The 24,590-nt window shown below is 39.9% G+C and overlaps 1 protein-coding gene across 1 annotated transcript in view; it reads left to right on the top strand.

Moving 5' to 3' along the window:
- PIWIL2 (piwi like RNA-mediated gene silencing 2) overlaps positions 1-24,590 on the top strand; it is a 79,621-nt gene that overhangs the window by 25,138 nt on the left and 29,893 nt on the right. Inside the window, 3 exon segments of the mRNA XM_069075975.1 lie at positions 17,183-17,371; positions 18,142-18,226; positions 19,176-19,265. Coding sequence (XP_068932076.1) covers positions 17,183-17,371; positions 18,142-18,226; positions 19,176-19,265 — 364 coding nt within the window.

Raw genomic sequence — 24,590 nt, 5'->3', positions numbered from 1 at the left:
TGAATGAGATGATGGGACTGAAAAAAGGCTATTCAATTTAGCAATTAAGAATTATTAGTGATCTTTAAGAAGAAACCTAGTATGTGTAATGGTGGTGGAGATAGAAGCCAGATGACAAGGGATAAAGGAGCAGATTGGTAGGATGCCATGGAGAAGCAGATATTGATAGAATAAGTTACTCTTCTCAGTTTGGCAGTGCTTGAATAAGAGCCTGAGAATCCAAGGATTATAAGAATTTCTCACATATATCTATTCTATTCTAAGACTGAGAATCATTCTCTGATAAGTCATCAAAGGATATAAACAGTTATCAAAAGAAGAGTTGTAAACCAACAACAGTCATATGAAGAAATGTACCAAAATAATGAAAGAAAATGCATTAAATCAACTGAGCTTTCATTTCATACACATCAAGGTGATAGATGATAAAATAAAGAACTAGTACGAGGGGGGCGGCCAGGTGGCTCAGCGAGTAAGAGCAGCGGCCCCAGTGTCGAGATGACCTGGGGATCGAATCCAGGCTCAGACACTTAGCACCACACCCAGAAACACCTGGCTGTGTAACCTTGAGCAAGTTACTTAACCCCAATTGCTTAAAAAAAAAAAAGAAATAGTACTAGGACTGTTTGGGGAAGATGAGCACGCTAATGCACTACTGGAGTTGGGGATTGATTCCAGACATTTTGGAAAATTATTTGGAATTATAAGAAACAGGTTACTAAGTTATTAAGATACTTTGATCTATTGATCACACTATTGGACCCCTGAGAAGATCAAAGGCAGGAAGAAAAAGAACTTCCTATGTATATCAATAAATGTGCAGCAATACTTGTTATGGTAGCAAAATATTGGAAAGAAAGTAGGTGGCTATTGATTGGTGAATGGCTAAAGGAACTGGTATACAAATAGAAAATTATTGAATTGTAAAAAAATTATGAATATGAAGAATTCAGAGAAACATGGGAAGACATAGGAACTAATGCAGAGTATAGTAAACAAAACTAGGAGAATTATTACAATGACTACAGCAGTGTAAATGAAAATGACACTAAAAGGTCGCTGACCTCAAATGAACGCTATTGGTTCCAAAGGGGTGAGACTTCTTTGTCCTTTCTCACTAGAAAGGTGGAGGACTGATAGTGTCAGATGTTGCTTGTACACTATCAGTTGGTTTTGCTTAACTATCTTTATGATAAAGGAGTGATTTCTGTTGGGAGAGGGACAATATTGGGAAATATCTGATGTAAACAAGCATCAATAAAACTTTAGAAAAAAGGAAAGAAGTTTCCCAGTGAAAGAAAGTTAGTATTCAAGGAATTAACAGGATAAAGAAAAAATTGTTTTGTTGTTGTCTTTTTTTTTTTAAAGATGGGGAGACTTGAACATTTTTAAAGACAGGGTAAAGAGAGCAATAGGAGTGAGTGATTGCTAGATTATATTAGAAGAGTCCTGGAAAGATGACAATAATTTGTTTCCTCAGGGTTTATCATCGTGCCTATCATTCAGTAGGCATTTAATAAATACTTGTTGACTTAACCAAAGATTAGCTTTATTATGAAGGAACATGTCTTCTGTTGAGGCAGGAGAGGGTGGGTAAAGAGAAATTTTGAGGTATGGAAAAAATATTTGAGCTTATTATGTTGGCTACCATTGATTTTTGCAGTGAAATGGGAATTGTTATTTGAATAAGATGAACTTTTGAGATGTGAGCTTGGAATAGTCTCTGGGGAGTCTGACTAGTTAATAAAGGAGGCATAAAAATGTTGTTGTATATCAGTGAAAGTTTAGATGAGATCATAGAGTTTGAATTTGTAACAGCCTTAGTGGAGAATAGTTTTGTGACAGTAAAGCCTTCAACAGCCAGTTAGGTATTGGAATAGAGGGATTATCCAGAATTGGAGATTGGCAAGGCAAGTGTGATAGAATTTCAGAGGGATTCTGGGGTGCTGATGAAACCATAGCTAAAACGTGTGATGGCACAGATTCACTAATCCACCTGATCTGCATTCTAGATATCAATCACCAAGAATTTATTTAGCACCTGCTATGAGTCAGGCACTGTACTGAGCCCTCAAGTTACAAAGACAAAAGTAAAAGTTTTTTCTCTTAAGCAGCTCACATTCTAATGGAAAAAAAATGTGTGTATATGTGTGTGTCTGTATGTTTGCTTAAGACGTACATAAATCAAAGTAGCTTTATAGGAGAAGGCAGTAATAACTTATGGGAACAGGAAATGTCTTCCATAGTAGGTGGAAGGAAACTGAAAGGAAACCAGGCATTCTAGGAGGTGTGGAGGAAGAACATTCTAGGTATGGAGGATGGCCAATACAAAGGACTGGAGGTGGGAGATGGAGCATCTTATGTGAGGAACGTTATGGCTGGATTGTAGAGAGTCTGTGCATACCTTGAAGCTTGCTTTGACTCACTCTATTGTAGCTATGAAGTAATAGCTTCAATAGGGCAGGGTATGTGTATGCTCAGAGGGGGTGGAGAGAATGGGGAAGAATGGCATTTTATGAAGGTATATGCACAGTTGTTGCTGGTGAGGATTCTCTGAACAAAGTTATAATTTCCCTGACAGATTCACTCTGGAACAGGAGGGAGAAAGCTAGGGGAGTGAGCAGAGTGGTGGAGGCTTAGATGACTATGAGTGCAAGTGTGGTTGCCTTGGAGACAAGCCCCATGATTGGCTTTTGAGGGAAGACTGGGATGTGACTTCTTTTCCCACCTTCTGATTGGTTGATTATATACCTATTAGAGTCATGCCGCAGCTTCCCACATTGTCCCCCAGTACTCCCAACTTTGGAAACCAATTCGTTGAACCACAGAGACCATATAAGAATGAAGATCTTCTCTACAAGATCTCCAAGCGTTCTTTCAGCTTTTCCTTACAGAGAAACCTGTAGTTAGATCACACTACCTCTTGAGACAGGAGAAAGTTTTCTCTTCTGTCAGTCCCAAGTCTGCCTCTCTGCAACTTCTACTCATTTTCCTTAATTCTTCTGCCTTTGTAGCCAAGTACAAGAAGTCTGATCCTTTTTCTGTACCAAATTCACTATCCCCTACACCAGCTGTTAGACCAGTCTAACAGCTCTTCAATCAAATATAGGATCTACAAATACCTTCACATTAAACATTAGTGAAGTTGTAAAGAAGGATTATAACCAACAGGGTAAACAGTCAGAAAGAGGAAACAAAACAAAATAAGAAAAAGAGAGCGAGCAAGTAGTCTGCTTCAATCTGCATTCAGACTCCGCAGCTCTTCCTCTGGATATGGGTATCTCCTTCCATCATGAGTCTTTTGGAGTTGTATTATTCAAAGTTAGTCATCACAGATACGATGTGTCTGTAATTTTGTTCTTCTCTTCTCACTCAACATCAGTTTATATAAGTCTCTCCAGATTATTATGAGTCTGTCTGCTCCCCATTTCTTATAGCACAATAGTATTCCATTACATTCATATATCACAACTTGTTTAGCTATTCCCCAATTGATAGACATCCCCTTGATTTCCAATTCTTTGCCACCACAAAAAGAGCTGCTGTAAATATTTTTGTACATACAGGTCTCTCTCCCACTTCTACAATCTCTTTGGGATACAGCCCTAGAAGTGGTGTTGCTGGGTCAAAGGGTATGCACATTTTTATAGCCCTTTGAGCATAGTTCCAAATTGCTCTCAAGAATGGTTGAATCAGTTCACAACTCCACCAACAATGCATTAGTGTTCCAATTTTTCCACATCCTCTCTAGCATTTATCATTTTCCTGTTTTTTCATCTTACCCAATCTGAGAGATGTGATACCTCAGAGTTGTTTTGATTTGCATTTCTCTAATCAATAGTGATTTAGATTTTTCATATGCTTATAGATATCTTTAATTTCTTCTTCTGATAACTGCCTGTTCATATCCTATGACCATTTATCAATTGGGGAATAATTTGTGTTCTTATAGATTTGACTCAGTTCTCTGTATATTTTAGAAATGAGGCCTTTATCAAAGACACTGGTTGTAAAAAATCTTTCCCAATTTTCTATTTCCCTCTTAATCTTGGTTACCTTGGCTTTATTTGTACATTGAGTTTTTTTTTACAGCACTGTCACTTCCCAATAACTGCCTCCTCCCCCCCAAAATAGAACACTGTCTTGTAATAAATAAGCACAATTAAGGAAAACAAATGAATGCATTGGCTATGTCTAAAATGGCATATCTCATTCCACACTTATATTCTACCAACTTGTAGAATATTGGTGTTAAAAAAATGATCAGCCTTCTTTTCAAAGACAAGTTCAGGATGATTAAAGGAGCAAAATGGTCCCTGCTCTCAACAAGCTTACATTCTAGTGGGGGAAAACAGTTCATAGAAGGGGCAGGGGGAGGACTATAAGCTTATGGTTTAGAAATGGCCATGTGGGCAATCCAGCCCACTCCCCTCCTTCTGTTTAATTCTAAGCCCAAGTCCTTCATTTGCATTATGATGCTTGAGGCATAGTTGTCATAGACAACTGTCACCATCTGGACAATATCATTCTTCATCCACTTATTTTTCCTATGTGGATAATTAGGCCTGAGTCTTTGGAATGGCTATGTATTTCATCTAGGAGGTTCTGTAGTGTTCCAGGGCTTGATGCAACATTCACAATGTCAGTTGCAAACAGCCACAACTAGAGGACCTCACCATCCATAGGGAATCCTTCAATTTGGACTCTGCACTGAATCTCCTCCATGACAGTGGTGAACATATTTGGTGAGCGTAGGTCTTATTTTATGCTTCGCATGATCTCAGTGATCAGAGGGTCACTGAACAAGGTTATCTCTGCTATGCTCAGGAGATCCTTTGTTATAAGAAAACCTTTTAAGGCATTATTTTACTTTATCAAATCAAAAACTTTTTTAGACAACAAAGAGACAGTATGATAGAGATCTGCCCTTGAAGAAAGGAAGAACTAGGTTCAAATTCTGCCTTTGACACAGGCATCTCTTGAAATGATAAATTGTAGAACAGTTGCTAGTCTTTATTGGTAAAGGACGTTTCCTAACCAGAGATTCTTTATGAATAAAAAAATGATAAAGCATTTATTAAATGTTTATTATGTGGCAGACCCTGTGCTAAACACTGGCTCCTAATACAAACCAGCAAAATGGTCCCTGCTCTCAATGAGTTTACATTCTAATGGGGGAGACAGTTTATAAAGGGGAACTAGAAGGGACAGGGAGAGAACTAGATGCTTATGGTTTGGAAATGACCAGGAAGTGACAAGGAGCCTGGGTTCCAGGCTAAATAAGGCAAAAGTTCACCTCTCAGAGCCCAGAATTCAGAATCTGGTGGAAAGATGAGGAAGATGACCCCATGCAGGTATCAGGGAAAAATAAATAAACCTACCTTGTGCCCCACTACCAAAGTTCTGGATTCATTTCAAAATGATTCCTTCTTGAAAATTTGTTATTACTAACTCGATGGCTTGTGCCTTTTGTTACACAAACACACACACACACACACACCAGGAAAAAAAATTTTATTAGAAATATATAAATTTTACTTCACTCCAGTTCTCCTCAGAAAGCCGAGCATTCTCTTCTGTGAGCATCCAGGATACCAAGGTATTAACATAGAAAAGGGTTAGTAAAAATGCATATACAAAACAGAGAAGGTACCTGTATCCTAGCAAAAGCAGTAGTCCTGTTTACTGTCAGGTGGATGCCATCTTTTGCTTTCAAAACACCATTCATAGCCCCTGGGGGGGAAAACCTCTGAACACCACTGAATGAAGTCCAGCAGTGAGGATAGAGTCAAGGATCCTGGTAAAAAAGTATGGCTTTCTTTAAAATACCGCTCCTGAGTGTACCTAGCAACTGTCCACATTTGTAGGAAAATAATGCTCAGGTTCTTTGGGTTCACCCAAGTGTCTTTCCTTGAGTAGGAACTTTTGTTTCTAAGGCTTAAGGATCTTATCCCATTTGGGATAGTGATAAGGGCAGTAGGCCAACACACCCACCTCAGGCTTTTGGGATGAGTCTGGTTAGGTCAGGTTCAGCTTCTATTTTCTTCTCATTGACTTACACCTACGTAGCTCAAGCCCTAAAGACATGTGGACACATTTTAGTTTTCTCCAATTACTCTGTCTCTGAGTGACCTCTGAGTGTCTGGTGTGCTGTTTGCACTGCTTATACATTCATAAGTATAACAACATCATATGGGGTTGGGGCAGAGCCAAGCTGGTGGAAGGTAAGCAGGTACTTTTCTGAGCTCCTCAGTGAATTCCGTCACTAACCTCCAAAAAGTGAATCTGAACGGATTTCAGAGTGACAGAATCCACTGGGAGACAGAGCATGGCAGATTCCCAGTCTAGGAAAGCACCCACGTAGGACTGGGCAGGGGGAGTGCGGAGCACACAGGGGCTGCACCAACAGGGACCTGAGACCAGAACACAGCAGAGTGAGAGCAGGCCTGGGCCAGCGGATTCACCCACCCCAAGGGTGATTTGCAGATGTCTCACCACCAGACAGAAGATCAGTCAGAGCTGGGTAAGAGAAAGCGCAGGGCCCATGGCAGCCATAGCAGCTTCTCCTGGGGCTATCAGCCTGCAGCCTGTATGTCTAAAAATCACCTACGTGAACTTCCAGGAGCCTAGATGGTGGAATAAACCTTAGCTGCTCTAATCCCCCTCCCTGATCCTGACCCCAGATTATTGCTCCACCCAGTGTAAAATCCTAAAACAGTGGAAACAGCTTTAGGCTTGGGAGCCCTAGAGGAAGGGTGTGACTGAAGCTGTGCTGAGCCTGATAATAAAGGGCTGGAGGCCTCCCAGAAACCCCCTCTCAGCTGACCAGTGAGAGATCCCTAAGTCCAAGGGCCTAGAGCCAGCAAGTGCTAACAGAAGCCTAGGTGTGCCTTAGCACAGTCAAGGGAATCTGCAGACACTAGCGCAGGCCACCAGCTGCTGAGCCTACCTGAGCTGTAGCCCAGGGGCACAGAGACAGAAACCTGAAGTGGCCAGACTACCCCTTCCTCACACTGTACTCTGTGAGCCTCAGGGCAACCCAGGGGAAACACTGAAGAGTCTTGGCCTTGGCCTCAGTCTAGACACCCAGAGGCTACAGCACACAAAGTCAACAACCAGGCCTCTAGTTCCTAGCTTGAGAAGTGTGGGTCAGAGCCTTCTGTACCCCAGAAGTAGAAGTCTGCTTTAAAAGTGAGGAAATAGGCAATCACAGTGGGCAAGAAGAAAACTGTGAAATCTAGAATAAGAACAATAGAATCTTATTATAGCGAGCAAGAACAACCAAATTCAGAGGACAACATGGACTCTGTACTCACACCTGAGACCACAGGAGGAATTATGAACTAGTCTCAAGCCCAAAAAGCATTCTTGGAGGAGTTCAAGAAATATTTTAAAAGCCAGATTAGAGAGATAGAAGACCAAAATGGAAAAAAAATCTCACTGAAGAAAACAGATCTTTAAAAAGTAAAATTTGTGAACTGGGACAGGAGGTTCAAAATCTAACTGGAGAAAATACCTCCCTAAAAATGAAATCTAACATATGGAAAAGGAGCTTCAAAAACAACTGTGGAGGGGCGGCTAGGTGGCACAGTAAATAGAACACCAGCCCTGGAGTCAGGAGGACCTGAGTTCAAATAGCCCTCAGTCATTTAACACTTACTAGCCATGTGACCTTGGGCAAGTCACTTAACACCACTTGCCCTGCCTTCCTCCCTCAAAAACAACAAACAAAAACCAAAAAAATTAACCCAGGAAAATAATTCACTAAAAATTAGAATCAGTCAAATCAAATCTAATGACTCTATGATGCATCAAGAATCAGTCAAACAAAACATAAAGATTGAAAAATTAGAAGAAAGTGTAAAATATCTCATTGGGAAAACAACTGACCTGGAGAACAGATCCAGGAGAGACAACCTAAGAATTATTGGTCTGCCAGAAAGCCATGATGAAAAAAACAACCTGGACACCATCCCCCAAGAGACTGTCAAAGAAAACTGTCCTGAGGTCCTAGAATCAGGGGGTAAAATAGTTATTGAAAAAATTCACTGGACTCCTCCTGAAAGCTGTCCCAAATTGAAAACGCCAAGAAATATAGTAGCCAAGTTCCAGAATTATAAGGTCAAGGAGAAAATACTACATACAGAAAATAATACTACAGCCAGAAAGAAACAATTCAAATAATGTGGAATTACAGTCTAGATTGCACAGGACCTAGCAGCTTCTACATTAAAAGACTGGAGGGATTGGAATTTGATATTTCATAAGGCAAAAGAGCTTGGACTGCAACCAAGGATCAACTGTCCAGCAAAACTGAGCATAATCTTTCAGACAAGAAGATGGTCATTCAGTAAAATAAGGGACTTCCCGACTTTTACTGATGAAAAAGCCAGACAGAGCTCAGTGGAAAATTTGATCTCCAAATACAGTACTCAAGAGAGACATAAAGAGGTAAACAAGGAAAACACACACACACACATAACTTGTGATTCAATAAGAGCAAACTGTTTATATCCCTGTATGGGAAGCTGATACCTGTCGATATTGGGATTTATATAATTATCGAGACATTTAAAAGGGATATACATAGATAGAGGGTGTGGGTATAAATGAACTAATCTGATGATAACCTTATTAAGGGATACAAAGGTATTGTAATGAGAGAAGAGGAAAGGAGGAGGCAGAAAAAGGTAAATTATGCCACACAAGGAGGCATAAAAACATCCTATAGTAGAGGGAAAGAAGGGAGGGAGATGAATAACATATGAACTTTATTCTCATTTGTTCTGGTCCAAGAAGGGATCAACATAATCAGTTAAGTTTAGGGTTCTAATGTGAAAAGACACAAAAACTCATTATAATAGATGGAAATGAGGGAGGGAGAGAAGCACTGTATGAAATCTACTCTCATCAGTTTGGGTTCAAGGAGGGAATAACATACTCCATTAAGTATAAAAATCTATTGTGCCCTAAAGGCAGTAGGAGGAGTAAGGGGGGAAAAGGAGTGGGGTGGTTAGAAGGGAGGGAAATAGTAGTAAGGGGAAAGGGTAGGTAAAGAGAGGGGGTTGCATAGGGAGGGATTACTGAGGGAGGCGGAGGTCAAAAAAAAAAATAACATCATATAGAGTCACTTATCAACGAGCATTTATTAAGAACCTACCAATGGGCCAGGCACTGTGCTAGGCCTATGGATACAAATTAAAAGTGAGACAACTCCTGACCTCAGGAATTGGTTTACATTTTACTAAAGTCCCCCAATCACTTGGGTTAGCCTGCTGTGGTTTGTCTTCTCCGCAGCCTCTGTGCCATTAGACATTGCTCTCTAGGAAGCTATCCAGCCCTCTAAGCACAGGGCTAAAACCTTAACTTCACATAGATGACCTCTGGGCTACTGGTGCCATCTAAGTGGCTGTCTAGTGACTGGGAACATTCCAAGCACCACAACATTGGGTTGTTGCATTTTCAAGTGTCAAAGACAAGTACCCTGAGGCTTTCCAGTAATCACCCAGGTTTCTCTGCACCATCCATATCATAAGCCCTAACAGTGTATACACCATTTACTTCTTTTTTATTTATGACCTCGCCAAACTCCATGGGTGTAATTATCTCTATGCAAGTGACTCAAAGATCTGCCATACCCAGCTCCAGTCTCTCTCCTGAGCTGCAGAGTTGTGTCACTAAGTGCCTATTAGACATTGTGAACTAGATCTACTATAGACATCTCAAACACAATGTGTGCAAAACAGAACTTATCTTTTCTCAAAGATACACCCCTCTTGTGAACTCTCTTTACTTCTTTTGAGGGGACCACCATCCTTCCAGTCTCCCAGGTTCACCACTTCAGTGTTGTCCTTGCCATTCTGTTGCCATTTCTGTCACAAGATTCTCTAAATCATTGCCCTTTTTATTGCTCACATAGCCACCACCCTGTTTTGTGTGACCGAATATTCACTTTTATACTTGGACTATTGCAGTGGCCTCTTAATAGTCTCCTGGCCTCAAATCTCTCCTCTCTCCATTTCATTTTACACGTAACTGTTCACACATAACTGACGTGATTTTCAGTAACTACAGATCTGGCTGTGTCATTCCTCTGCTAAGTAAACTTGAGAATTTACAAAGTAAACTCTCACCTCTAAGTTCAAATACTACCTTCTCCGCGGTCATTCAGACCTCTTCAGCCTGACCCATACTCACTTATCCTTACTCCCTTTCGTGAACTCTGAGGTACATCCAGATTGACCTCCTTATCTAGACCTTCTCCCATCTTCATGTATTGGCTTCTCTCTATGCTAGGAATGTACTCTTTCCGCTCCTGACTCTTACAATCCCTAGTTTCCTATGAAACTCAGCTCAAGGGCCATTTTCTATCCCATTACCTTACATTACTTTACATATGTATATATTTACATATGTGTATATACCTCATATGTATATGTATATATATATATATATATATATATATGTCTTTTTCTCCAATGGAAGATAACCTTCTTGAGGGCAGGGATTGTTTTAGAGTCCTCAGCTCCTAACCCAATGCCAGCCAGCTACATCTGTGTAGACTGATAGTGGTAGGTGATGGATTTATCTCCAGGTTAGGGAAAACTTTCCCATCCCTCTGGTTATAGAAGAGGAGCATCTCCCTCCTTTAACTCACCAACAGAATCCCTAATCAGCTCAATTCTGGGTACACTGCCATGTTCATTCCTATTTCTATAGTGTAAAGAGTACAGGACTTGGGAGTCAGAAGCCCTGGTTTTTCCATTGACCAGCTTGGGGGTAGGTCACCTGACCTTTATGATCTTTAATTTCTTCATCATGTAGGGATATCACTTACTTTCAGGAGGCAAGGTATGAGTGGATAGAGAGCCAGCCTCAGAACCAGGAATTCCTAGATTCAAGCCCCACTGCTGACACATACTGTCTTTGAGACCCCCAGACAAGTCAGATAACCTCAGAGTTTGCCAGGCAACTCTCTTCAGATTATAGGTGTTAGTTGACCTGCATTGGCAGAGAATTCCTTATACCAGTGAAATCACAGGTCTAAACCCTGTAATTATTTTATCCTTATAGAATTATTGTGAGAAAACTCTTAAGAATAGTAAATTGATTAGTAGCTAAGCAAGAAATCAGATAAACTTTGGAATTCATGATGTGGAAGCAGTAAAAGAAATATGTAAGACAAAGTAGGGGGAATTAAGCACTAACTATGTTAATAAATGGTAAAGCTCACTTGTTTCTGCTGAAGGAATATGTATAGATGTTTGTTTTCTGTAGGCAAAATCCAAGTTACCCAGTCCTGGTTATAGTTTTGATTAGAAAGCACCATGTTTGTGTAAGTTGTTATTATTTATGCTGCTCTTCCTGCCAAACCTATCACTGCCCATCTCTCAACCAGAGGATGTGTTTAGTCCATACTGATCAGCTCACTGCTAATACAGGGAACTTAGATTCAAAACAATAGCAATAGAATAAAAATTCCCACACAAGCCCCTCAAAATGTAACATATCCAATTGCCGTTTTATTGTTTTTTAATGTATGTTTTGTTTTGATATAACAGATATTTATCAACAAACCCCTTTAAAGAGCATATTCCCTAAAATATTTAATTACTATTCACAGAAAGGAGAGACGTATTCTTCGACTTTGTCATTGTGATAGTAACAGTGAACCATTGTATGTGATAAGTTATTTACCTTTTCATACTGACTTTGTTTACATTATTATGGTCACATATGTTTATCTTTTACCTCTCGTTTTTTCACTCTTCATTACTTCTGGGTTCAGTCTTGAAGACTTCTCAATAAACTCCTCCATGGCTTGTGCCCCTGTTGCTAAAAGCAACTGACATATTTATGTGTTAACATAGAATGGGTTTATTAAATATATGTAAAGATGCAGGTGATAATGCATTAGTTACATCCCACTTTCAAGTGAGTGCTAGGCCTTCATCCTTCCCTCCAGTAGATAAGGTCCCACAGACCCTAGGAAAGTAAACTGACATCACTGATAGGGGAAGTTTCAGTAACATGAGTGAAGTTAAGGACCACCAAACTGTGGTCCTGTGAATGTGAAGAGCAAAGGCAAAATCGAGGAGGAGGCTGGTGATGATGAAGAACAGTTTGGACTCTGGATAGAAATTTCTCTAGTCTCCCCATGTCAACCCATTACATTTTTTAATACTTACAACAAACACAAGGTCAGGTCAAGTCAGCAAGCATTTATTAAGTACTTACCATGTGCTAAGCACTAGAAATGCAAACTGGCAGAAAGACAGTCCCTTCCTCCAGGGAGCACCATAAAGGCAGAAGATAACACATAAAAGGCAGTTGAGAATGGGGGGTAGGAGATGAAGGCAGCATGGTAGGGGTGCAGCCCGGAGAAGACGGACAATATGGCTGGCCTGAATCTCCTCTTAAAATGAAGGTGATGGGAGAAACTAGCCAGTCAGAAGGGGCAGGGAGAAGTACCAGGATATGCTGGGCTCTCCAGGCTAAAGAGATTCCTGAGAGAGTCAAGAGTTCAGCCTGGAGAGAAATGACTCCTACAGGGCACTAAACAGGGTTTTTAAATTTATGCTGCTATTTTTCATTCCTCCTCTCCTCTTTCCCCTCCTGCCCCAAGGGTAGGAGCCATATCCTGTCATGAGTGTGAGCTGTGGCAAATAGGCATGAGTAAATTTTATGATATAGAGCTAGCTAGGTGGTATAATATAGACATCGCTAGATTCAGAGTCAGGAAGACCTGAGTTCAAATTCTGCCCTTATCTCCTTACTAACTTTGTGATCCTAGGCAAATCACTTAATCTTCCTCAGCCTCGGTTTCCTCATCTGCAAAATGGGAATAATAAAATGGGCTGTCATAAAATGGGCTTCACATTACAAGTGAAGTAATATCCAAAGTGCTTTGCAAACTTTAAAGCACTATATATATGCTCACCGTTATCATAGAAACTTTCCTGATTTGGGAGAGTTTGTGGTACTAAATCCTACAAAGTTAGGAGCTAGAATTTTCTTATGAAAAAGCACAAGTTTGTCACCAGGTTAGTCTAGAACCTGGTACAGATGCAGGGTCCACATGTGGATCAACAGAATCCAGGGGTTAGAGGAAACTGCAGCTCAGGCTGAGCTGCAGAGGTTTCTTTATCAGAAGAGGCAATAAATATCAGAGCTTAGACTTCTTTGCTGCACTCAGTGTCAGACTGGTTTGTGATGACTTACCTGCTGCTCTGTCCTCCAGCTGCTGAAATGCCTCAGCAGGATGGCTGAGCTCTAGGGGCAGCTAACCTTCTTCAGCGGTTTGTTTGCCTTGCCATTGCCACTGCCTTCCACCCTCTTTATGTTCTACTTTTTTTCTCCTTAATTTAATTTCCATTTTAATTATAAATTATATAGGTAGGTGGCTCAGTGGATAGAGCACTGGGCCTGGAATCGTTGAAGACCCAAGTTCAAATCCAGTCTCAGACACTTACTAAATGTGTGACCCTGGGAAAGTCACTAAACCTCTGTTTGCCTCAGTTTCCTCAACTGTAAAATGGGAGTGATAATACTAGCACCTGCCTCCTGGGGTAGGCACTATGTAAGTGCTTATTCCTTTCTTCTAGATGAGATGTTTGCTAGACTCCTAGAAATCTCAAATTATTTCCCCATTTGGTGGGAGTGGGGGGAGGGGAAGGATGAGGTGAGGAGGTGTGGAACTGGCTACAACCCCAAGCTTATATTATAATTCTGGAGCAACAGTCTAGATCCCTGGGAAAGGTGGGGGCACATGATATGGAGTTGTTTTCTTGTCTACCTATAGGCTTAGATTCACCTCCTTTCTGGAAATTTTTGTTTGTAGAACAGTATAGTTCTGTGTTCTATATCTTGTTTGTTTGGTTCTAGCAAAGCATATATTCTCAGTGGAACCATGTGTGGGGGACATGACCTATAGTCATGAATATAGTCTCTGAATTTGAACTTCATCTGTCCCCTTTAACAACCCTGGTGCTATGGCAGGCAAATCTGGGGAGATCCTGATTCAGGAGAAATTGGTGGCTTGAAAAATTCTTTTATCTTTGAAGTTATTTTAAAGTTTGGTGATGATGAATCTGAGTGAGTAGTTCTTAGCTTCTTATTTTTAGAGTTCTGTGGACTTTTCTGTTGGTAAAGTATCATTTGTATTTCTTTTTTTTTTTTTTTTAAGCAATCAGGGTTAAGTAACTTGCTCAAGGTTACACGGCCAGGTGTTTCTGGGTGGGTGCTAAGTGTCTGAGCCCGGGATTCGATCTCCAGGTCTTCTCAACACTGGAGCCGGTGCTCTTACTCACTGTGCTACCTGGCCGCCCCCAATCATTTGTATTTCTTGATTCTGGAAAATTCTTAAATATTTTTCTACAATAAGTGATCCAGAGGTTGGCACTCATGAATCAATCAGTTATAATAGATATTTCTACCTGTCTCCTCCATATGGAAGAGGAAAAATTCATTTCAAAAATTAAAACCAAGTGATGGATTTGACTTTTTGTCATTATGGGGGGGGGGTTAATACAGATTTTTTTAAAAAATACAGAAAACATTTTTATTAAGAAGACTTTAATTTTTAAAATGAATTAATATGATGGGAGTTTAAAGCTTTTTTGGCTAATGTAGTCTTCTGAAAGACTTGTGATGAAATAAATGTAAGGGAAGTACCTTGGAGAGACTATAGAGCATATAGAGATAATTCTAACTGGTTCCATTTCATGTGGTGGAAGAGAAGTTCTTTGATTGGCTGTGAAGACATTCAGAAAGCCCTGTCAGCTTCATCTGCTGGCACTTTGCCTTGTCCCCTTCTAAGGGATCTCAGAGACTCCTTCACTCAGGATATTGGTGAAGGGAGTAGTTTTGAAAGGTCAGACAAGTGAGCCACGGAAATCCCAGAGTCAGACCTCATACTGCAGCCAGCTCAGTACTGATGTGCCAGGGAGCAAGGAATGGTCTTCAGGTCCCTCCTCCCCTAATCTTTTGGTCCTCCTCCCAGTGGAAGCTTATCTGAGGACCTGTCCAACATCACTTGCTGCCTTTGGATTTGAATATGGAGGGATCAGTGCTGTATTGGAACTGAGCTGAGATTTGAACCTACTTCCCCATGTGTTATAGGCGAATGTGCCCTTGGAGGTATTGGGGAAAGGGGGGGGGATGCCTGTACTTGTTCTTGGTATATCTTTGAAGTAAATATCCTTTTGTAAGTCATTCATTGTCAAATGGTTAAATTGAATTGGGGTGCTAGTTACTGGCCCCTAATAGTGGAGAGAGAAAATAGTTGGCATAGACTATTAGGAGAAGAGAAATACGCCAACCATTCTAGAACCCTTAGAGGCAAATGTAGTGGCCTGGCTAGGAGAGAGGCCCAGAACATGTGCTCCATTAAATTTTGAAATAGACAAAAACTTCTTTATAATAGTGCTTTTAAGCCAGTTTTCCTCAGTAGTATTAGGTATAGGGTTCTATATTAATTAATGTAATTCTAAATTACACTGTTGGAGCCATTTGTGACTACTTTCTGATAACCCTTCCTGAATCCTCTTGCCTTTTTCCTGACAATCTTTCAGTCTCTTTCTTCTCATCCATACTTAAATTCATTTCAACAGACATTTATTAAGTGCAGGCTTTGTGCTGGATACAGAGATGAAAATGAAAGAATTCCTGCCCTGAAGGATGTTCCATTTCAGTGGAAGATGTAACACATTTAGAAAAGGAAATACAAAGTGATTTGAAGAGGGAGAAAGCATTAACAACTAGAATGGCTTGGGGGGTGGGGTGGGGAAGGGTGATACCTGAACCTTGGAGAAAGATAAGTAAGGATGCTAAAAGTGAGAAGTATGGGAGATAGCTTCTGTGAGCACACGGGTAGACAGGAGATGAAGTGTCAAGTACAGGAAATAATGACTGATTCCAGTTTAATGGAATGCATACATAGGAATCTTGTGAAATAAGTCTGAAAGGGGAGACTGGAGGCTGGAGGCCAGATGATTAAAGCCTCTAATTTCAGGTCAGGAAATTGCTATTTTATCCTAGAGGCAGAAGAAAGTCACTGAAATAGGAAAGCTATTTTTAATCACTATGTGGAAGCTGGATTGGAAAGGGAAGAAAGCATAAATTTAATTATAAGACTAATATAATAGTTTGGGTGAGAGGTGATGAAGCTCTCAATTAGAATGATGGTTGTTAGTGGAGTGGAATATGTATATGTGTGCGTGCATGTGTGTATATGTGTACATATGTAGATTTAAAATATGTATGTTTCTCCATTTTGTACATGAGGCTATCAAAGACCTTACTGAAATCTAGAAATAATATAGTATTTTCCTGAACTACCAGTCTGCTAACTGGAATGAAATTTAGAATAATTTGTTCATAGGAAATCTGTATTAGTTTCTAGTGATTATGGCTTCCTGCCATACATAAACCATTTATTTAATAATCTCTTCTGTAATTTTGGTGGGAATCAACAGTAAACCTGAATAACTTGAAAAAATCTACCTCTTTGCCCTTCATGAAAATTATGGGCAGGCCAAGGCAAGGGTTTATTAGTTCTAATTTTAGTGGAATAAGATGTACAGCAGATCAGAAAATCACAGAATTTTGGAGTTGGAAAGGTTCTCCATGACCGTCTAGCCTATCCTACAGCTGAAAAGGAATCCATACTGCCACATATCCAAAAAGGGCTTGTCCAGCCTCTGCTCGAAGACTTCCGATGGGGGAGGATTCAGTACTTTTTGTGGCATCCCATTCATTCTACCTTCAGGTACCTCCAATTACTAGGAAAATTTTGTAGACATAGTACTAAAATTTGCCTCTTTGTGACTTCTTCTCATGTGTATTGGCTCTGCTGTCAGGAGCCAAACACAAGTCCAATGTCTTTTCTACACTGTATGTAGCCTTTAACAAAGTGTTTTTATACCATTTTATATATTATGTTGGTGGTTTTCAGTTTGGTTAATTCAGTAATTTAGTAAGTTAATTCAGAGAGAAGTGATTATCATTTCCATTTGATAGATGAGAAACTTGAAGCTATAAGTAATTGGCCTTGCTGAGAGAGAAAAAGAGAGGGGGAGAAGGGGGGTGGGTGGAGGAAGGGAGAGATCACCTGCTCTGATTCCTGTTTCATTGCTCTGTCCTTTCCATGTAATCAAAACCCTTTGATTGATTTTCCCTGAAGGCATGCCATATATCAGCAGAGCAGTGAAAACTTCCAGGATGAATGTACCAAGCTGCTGGTTGGCAACATTGTTATAACCCGATACAACAATCGTACCTATCGTATTGATGATATTGACTGGAATAAAACTCCAAAAGATAGCTTCATAATGTCTGATGGGAAGGAGATTACATTCCTGGAATACTACAGGTAGGAAAGACTGAGTGTGGACCCAGAGAAGGAGGAGAATGAAGGAACTTGAATTTCATTGTTGAGCATGATTTTTTCTTAAATAATAAGCTAAGGAATAACTCAGGATATTTGGCATGAATGTGCTATCTTTTAAACTTAGATCTCCCTACTCACTGGTAGTTTCTCCTGTTAGTGTATAGAACCTGGGCCTGGAGTCAGGAAGACCTGACTTCAAATCCAGCCTCAGATACCTACTAGCTGTGTGATCCTGGGCAAGTTACTTATTAGCTGTCTGCCTCAGTTTCCTCATCTGTAAAATGGGGATAATAATAGTACCTCTCTCCTGTGGTGGTTGTGAGGATAAAATGAGAATTATTTGTAAAGCACTTCACAAACCTTGCCATATATATTAATGGTCACTATCATTATCATTGTTATTTTGGGATAGCTGGTTGGGTAAGGAGGTTGTATGAAGAGATCATTAAAGTAACTGAGTTAATGATTTGTTCGTATTTAGTCCTATCTGGTTAACAAAGCCTTTAACCTGGTGGCAGTAGATAACTCTTGCTAGACTATTAACCTTACTTTATCAGCACTTAATTTACATAGCAAATTGATCTTTGTTTTAGACACTATTGATAAATAATTATCTCTTGCCTATGGAATCCTGACAAGGACTGTTATGCAAATATTGTGCCACAGAACTGCTTAAGAAGCTCAGCAGAATTTGTCATTTTAGGAACATGAACATTTTTCTAAACATTTCTTCTGCCTCTGCCTTTTTCTAGCAAAAACTATGGAATCACAGTCAAGGAGGAGGACCAGCCACTTCTGATCCACAGGCCCAGTGAGAGGCAGAATAACCAAGGGAGGGTGAGTGGGGCTGTGATGTCTGCCCTTCTCTGTTGAGTTCTTGGCTACTATCAGCCATCCCTAGAACAGTTTGGTAACTTTCAAGAACCATGGATTTATTATTACATTGTAGTTGCAAAATTCTGTCCAGTGTTTTTCTTATGACGAGTCCCTTAAGCTCTGCAATGACTGCCTCCCTCATGAGGTTGTGAGGAATATGTTCTGGGTATTGTAAAATGCTGTATACATGTGAAGAGTAATGTAATCAGAGCTGTTCCTCAACACTTTCTCATGAATCCTATCCATAAAGAGGCACTAAAAGGCATCATGAGGGATCTAAATTAAATAAAAGGAAAAATTTCCTGAGCATGAATATTAAAATATCAGACCAGCTTAATTAGAAAAATTGTAGGATCTCCTTTCTTGGGAGAAAGCAGTCTTAACCTTCTACATACACCCTTCCCCCCTCTCCCCCCCACCCAAGCGATTGGCTTCACATGTCATCAGATACAAACACTGAAGGCAGAAAAAAGTAGGAATGGAGGAGATGAGCTATGTAGCGCCCACACATGTGCTGGCTGGCCACACTATTCGGCATGACATGGCTGTAGCTGTGTCTTGGGACTCAGAAGGGACATAAATCTCTTTTCCTAGTTTTACCTTTTCTCCTGATAACATCAGTATTATACAGTCTACTGGTAACTACATGCTTTTTAAAATAACAGCTTAAGCTAAGAAAGTTTCTGATGTATTAAGGAGCAAAGTAAAATTACTGAGATTTAACTGCTTCCTTTTTCAGAACCTTATATTGCTGAGTATGGCAAACCGAAGGATGTGCCTGAAAGCCATGACATATGCACATCTAGGCACATAGTCAGTAGTCACCAAAGAGCAATTGGGAACTATATGATTTCCCACCATGTCTCTTCCTCTTCATTATTTCCTCCCTTTTCCTCTTTTCTTCCCTCAGCTTTTAAAAGGAGAGATCTTACTGCTTCCAGAGCTGTCCTTCATGACTGGGATCCCAGAAAAAATGAAGAAAGACTTTAGAGCAATGAAGGTTAGAATCCTGTAGTCTCTAGCACTTTATTATCATGAGGTAACAAGACAATTCTTGCTTTAAAGAAAGATCTTTAATCATTGAAAGTTGTGGTATGTATATACTTACCTCCATTATGACCTTAAGCAAGCTTCTTCATTATTTAATGCTTCAGTTTTTCCCCTTTGTAAATTAGGGAGAAATTATTTTCTTCCCAGGGATACAGTAAATTCATAGAAAACTACTATTTTATAAGCCAAGGGACTTGGAGATCATCTATTCCAACCTCCTTATTTTACCCCAAAAGGTAAAGCAATTTGCCCAGTGTCAAAGAGGTAAGAGCCATGAAATTTGAACCTAGTTCCTCTAATTCAAAGTCCTGTGCTCTTATCACTGTCTCACACTACTACGAGATTCTTTGAAGAAAGATGTTAGGGAAATATAAAGAGCCATAAATAATGTTCTTTTTGAGCAGAGAATTTTTCTAACCTTTGAATTCTGTCTTCATTCTCTTAATTCCTTTTAGTATATTCTAGCCTAGAAGACCTGCTAAAGACTTGTTTTTTTTAACCTTTTCGAGGCTCAGACTGGATTAAAACTATATTTCCACCTAAATTCTATGCAAGCTGCCTATAGTCTTATGCATAGCCTGTGTTAGCTTCACCTGTTAACAAGTACTCATCTCAGATGACAGTGGTTTGCTGTCAATCCCATTATATAGGATGTGGAATGATGGTGGAGATCACTATCTAGTAAAAGATTTCTTTCCTGTCCTTCATGCCAAAGTTCAAACCTACCTACCACTCCTACTGCCAAATGAATCAACACCACAAAGCACTTTTATAGCAGTTACACATTTGTTGACACCGATAACTGCCTTGTAGGGTGTGATAAATGTATAATTTATCAGTCTCACAGAATAAATAAAATTTACAAAGAAATTCATTCATGCCTTTCATACTTTCATAGACAACTGCTGGCAGGAACCTGTCTCATGCTTACCAGCTGCCATTTGATAAAGCTGAATAGTTTATTGGGGCTCTGAGCCAGAAGCTCTCTAGACACATAATTTCTAGGTAGGGATTCTTAACCTTTCTTCGAAGTCTGGGATCCCTTTGGCAGTCTGTTGAAGCCTATAGATCCTCTTCTCAGAATGTTTTTAAATGCATAAAGTAAAATACATTGGTTATTGTCCTTTGTTCTTGAAGAGGATCAAAATGACATCACTATGGTAGAGTCAAGTTACAGGGTGTTCAATTGGCTGATCAGGCCAGAGCTCAGAATGCTCTACCACAGGTTGTCAGGCACAAATATGTGAACATTTGGGGAGAATTTTCTAACTGGGCATCTGGTGTTTCTTTTGAGCTACTTCAATTCTGCTTTGCTCATAGAGCACAATGCTTTATTTGCACACTGTGCTGGGTGGTCCTGTGCCAGTGTCTCCCATGTCACACGAGCAATTCCAGAGTTCTTTAAAGGGACCTTGAGAGTATCCTTGTATCACTTCTTCTGACCTCCATGTGAGTGCTTGCCCAGTGTGAGTTCACCATAAAATAGTCCTTTAATAAAGCCCATCAGAGTTGTGCTCTCTGCAGTAGAGTTTGAATGCCTGGCAGTTTAGTTCAAGAAAGGACCTCAGTGCCTGATACCTTATCCTGCCAAGTGATCTTCAGAATCTTCCTAAGACAGTTCAAATGGAAGTGATTCAGTTTCCTCACTTGGTGCCGGTATGCTGTCCAGGTTTCACAGGCATACGTAACAGTGAGGTCAGCATGATGATTCTTACACCTTCAGTTTGGTAGTCAATCTAATACCTCTTGTCTCTCACACTTTCCTTTGGAGCCTGCCAAATGCTGAGATAGCTCTGGCAGAGCATGTGTCAACCTCATTATCAGTATGTACATCCCTGGAAAATATACTGCCAAGGTAAGTGAACTTACCTACAATATTCAAAACTTCTCTATTTGCGGTAACTGATGGTTCCACATATAGATGGTGTGGTGCTGGCTGGTGGAGTGCCTGTGTTTTCTTGATGTTAATTGTTTGGCCAAAATTAGCACAGGAAGCAAAGAATCAGTGCACCCCTTGTTACATCTCAGCTTCAGAGGCTGCATTGAGTGCACAGTCATCTGCAAACAGAAAATCATGTACCAGTACTCCCTCCACTTTAGTCTTGTAGGCTTGTAACCTTTTCAAGTTGAAGAATTTACCATCAGCAGTAGCTGACCTTTATGCCGTGTTTATCCTCATCGAAGGCATTTGAAAATATGACTGAAAACATCATGCTAAAAAGCATGGGAGCAAGCCCACAGCCTTATTTTATGTCGTTGGTGACTGGGAAAGCATGAGAGCATTGTCCATTATCCAGAACATGGACAAGCATGCTGTTGTGAAATTGACATACAATGTTGATGAACTCCAGGCAACCAGATTTTGACATAATTTTCCATAAGCCCTGAAGACTGACAGCATCAAAGCCTTTTTCAGATCTACAGACATTGTATACAGATCTCTGTTCTGCTCCTGGCATTTCTTCTGGAGTTGTCAGGCAGCAAACATATTTATTGACTGTTCCTCCGCCCTTTCTGAAGCCATATTAGCTCTCAGGTAGATGACCACCTTTCAGGTGAAGGATCAGCCTATTAAGGAGGACCCTTGCAAGAATCTTGCCAGCAGTGACTAGGAGAGAGACCCCTCTGTGATTGTTACAGGACAATCTGTTTCTTTAACCTTATAGAGATGGATATTGGAGGCATCCTTGAACTCCTGGAATATAACTCCCTTGCCATATAACCCAGAAAATTTCAGTCAGTTTTTGTATGAGCAATGGATCCTCCCACCTTGCAAATCTCAGCTGAAATAAAATCAGCACCAGGTGCTTTGTCCCAGGAGAGGAGCCTAATGGCATTCAAAACCTCCTCTTCAGTTGGAAATTTGTCTAGAGAGGGATTTATTTGCTTCAACCTGAGATAAACGGTCAACGGCTTCAGCATTGATTGATCACAGTCTATTGAGAACACTATGGAAATGTTCAGCCCATCTTCATGTCCTTTTCACTAATCAATGTGACTCCATCAGCACTGAGTAGTTGCAATAGACCATATGCCTTTGGTCGACAAATAACCTTCAGGGCATCATAAAAGTGCTTTGGATTACTATCAGCATAAAACTGGATTTCATCTGCCTTTTTTTTTTTTCAAATGCTTTATTAACTTCTGATTTACATCATTCATTTCTGCAAGATTTTGAGTTACAGATTTTCTCCCTGTTTTTCCCCTACCCACCGCCCCAAAATAGCAGTCCCACAGGATATCCCCTCCTCCAATCTGCTCTCTCCCATATTTTCTTCCATACCCCTTTCGACTTTTCCAGTGGATCTCTATGCCCCAGTGCCTGTATATCTTATTTCCCAATTACATGTAAAATAGTATTAATAATAGTATAAATATTTAAACATTTTATTTTAAAACTTTGAATTCCAGATTCATTCCCTTCCTCCCTTGTCACCCACCCTTACTGGGAAGATAAACAGTTCAGTATAGGTTGTACATGTGTGGCTAATGCAAAACAATAACATAGTAGATATATTGTAAAAGACTGACTGTATTTCCCTCCCTCCTATCCTACCTCCCACTTGTTCTATTCTCTACTTTGTTCCTGTCCCTTTTCATAAGTGGGTGCTTCCAACTTCCCTCCCCCCCAGCCTGTGCTCCCTTCCATCATCCCCCCTCTCATCCCCTTCCCCCTACCCTATTTAGTGTTTCATCTGCCTTCTTAACTGATCCAAGAATTCTGCATCTCTTTTAAGCTTCTCTTGTACTTTACTTTTGATGGAATTAAATGCTGCCTTCTTAGAGATGGATGAACTATACTCCGGTGAACCTTGTGGAGTTCTCAAATTTTTCATTTAATAGCTTCTGAATTTCCCCATCATTTTCATCAAACTAGTTTTGATATTTATGAGTGTGAGCAAATGCAGTGCTGTACACCAACTCTCTGAGCTGCCCACTACTTTTCTGCTCCACTGTTGCAACATTCCCTCCAAATTAGCAGCAAACTCTTCCTGCTCAGAGAAGTGCTCTAGTCTGTTGACATTAAGTCTTCTGGTAGTCATTTTGCCTTGGGCCCTGCTGCTTTTATTGAATTCAAATATTTAGCTGGGAGAGAAGTCGAGCACTCTTTTGTGCCACATTGCCTTCCTCACTCTCACATCCTATCTGTCACTTCTCCTTAGGTAGGATTATGAAGGAAAACAATTATTTTGAAATATAATTAAATTTTTTTTTCAAACAAGTTCATAACCCACAGGTTAAGAACCTCTCCTCTAGAACTGGATAGAAGTGATAGGCTTTCTGGGTAAAAATAGAACTTGTCACTTTTACAGTTTACTACATGGACATAATTAAATCTCCTGGCTAATAATGACTTACAGCAAATGGAATTTGATACTGAGGCAGCCAGGTGGTATAGTGTTCTTAGTACTGGGCTTAGATCCAGGAAGACTTAAGTTTGAATTCTGCCTCAGATACTTATTAGCTGTGTGACTCTAGGTAGGTCACAGTTTCTGTACATGGAACTAATAACAGCTCCTGCCTTGCAGGGTTGTTACAAAAATCAAATAAGATAATATCTATAAAGCTCTTCATAAACCTTAAAGTGCTATGTAAATATTGGTTATTACTATTGTTACTTGACAGATTTTCAGATTAGGAGTTGAAAATGAATCTTTTCTGGAAAGTATCTCATATCATTAAAGTAATATTTTTTAAAATGTTAAAATCATTAAAACCCTGCACTTCATTCATCTTTGTATTTTCAGGAGGGGTTTTTCAGCTCACCGTTCCTCTCTCTCTCTCTCTCTCTCTCTCTCTCACACACACACACACATACACATTGTTTTCAGATGTTTTTAATAAATGTTTGTAGGACAAGCTCCTTCTTTTAAAAAAAAAAGGCTTAGCACTTTCTTTTTCTGTGTGTGTGTGTGTTGGTTAGATCTTTTTTTCCTTGAAAAATTTTATTGGTGCTCCTTTTTATTTCTTAACATCACTTCCCCTTCCCAATGATTAAGCTAATTTAACTAATAGTTAAGCAAAATAAATTAATACACTGGCCATGTCACAAAATGTATGTCTCATGTTGGATCATTTCTGTGCTAAACAGTAGGAAGTGTTGTTCACCATCTGTGACATCCGAAGTCACAGAGGATCACTGCATCTATGTGAATTTTGACATTTTTCAGTGTTGCTCAGTGTGCATTGTTAATTTAGTCATTGTGTAAATTTTAAGGGTTATCTTACAACTCTTTGAACTGCTTGTAAATACTTGCTTATTTCATTGGGAAGG

This window comes from Petaurus breviceps, unplaced genomic scaffold (genome assembly GCF_028583685.1).
Source record: "Petaurus breviceps papuanus isolate PSGF00001 unplaced genomic scaffold, PetGlider_PUasm1.0 90919, whole genome shotgun sequence".
Classification (NCBI taxonomy): Eukaryota; Metazoa; Chordata; class Mammalia; order Diprotodontia; family Petauridae; genus Petaurus; species Petaurus breviceps.
This window is presented reverse-complemented; position numbering and strand designations above follow the sequence as displayed.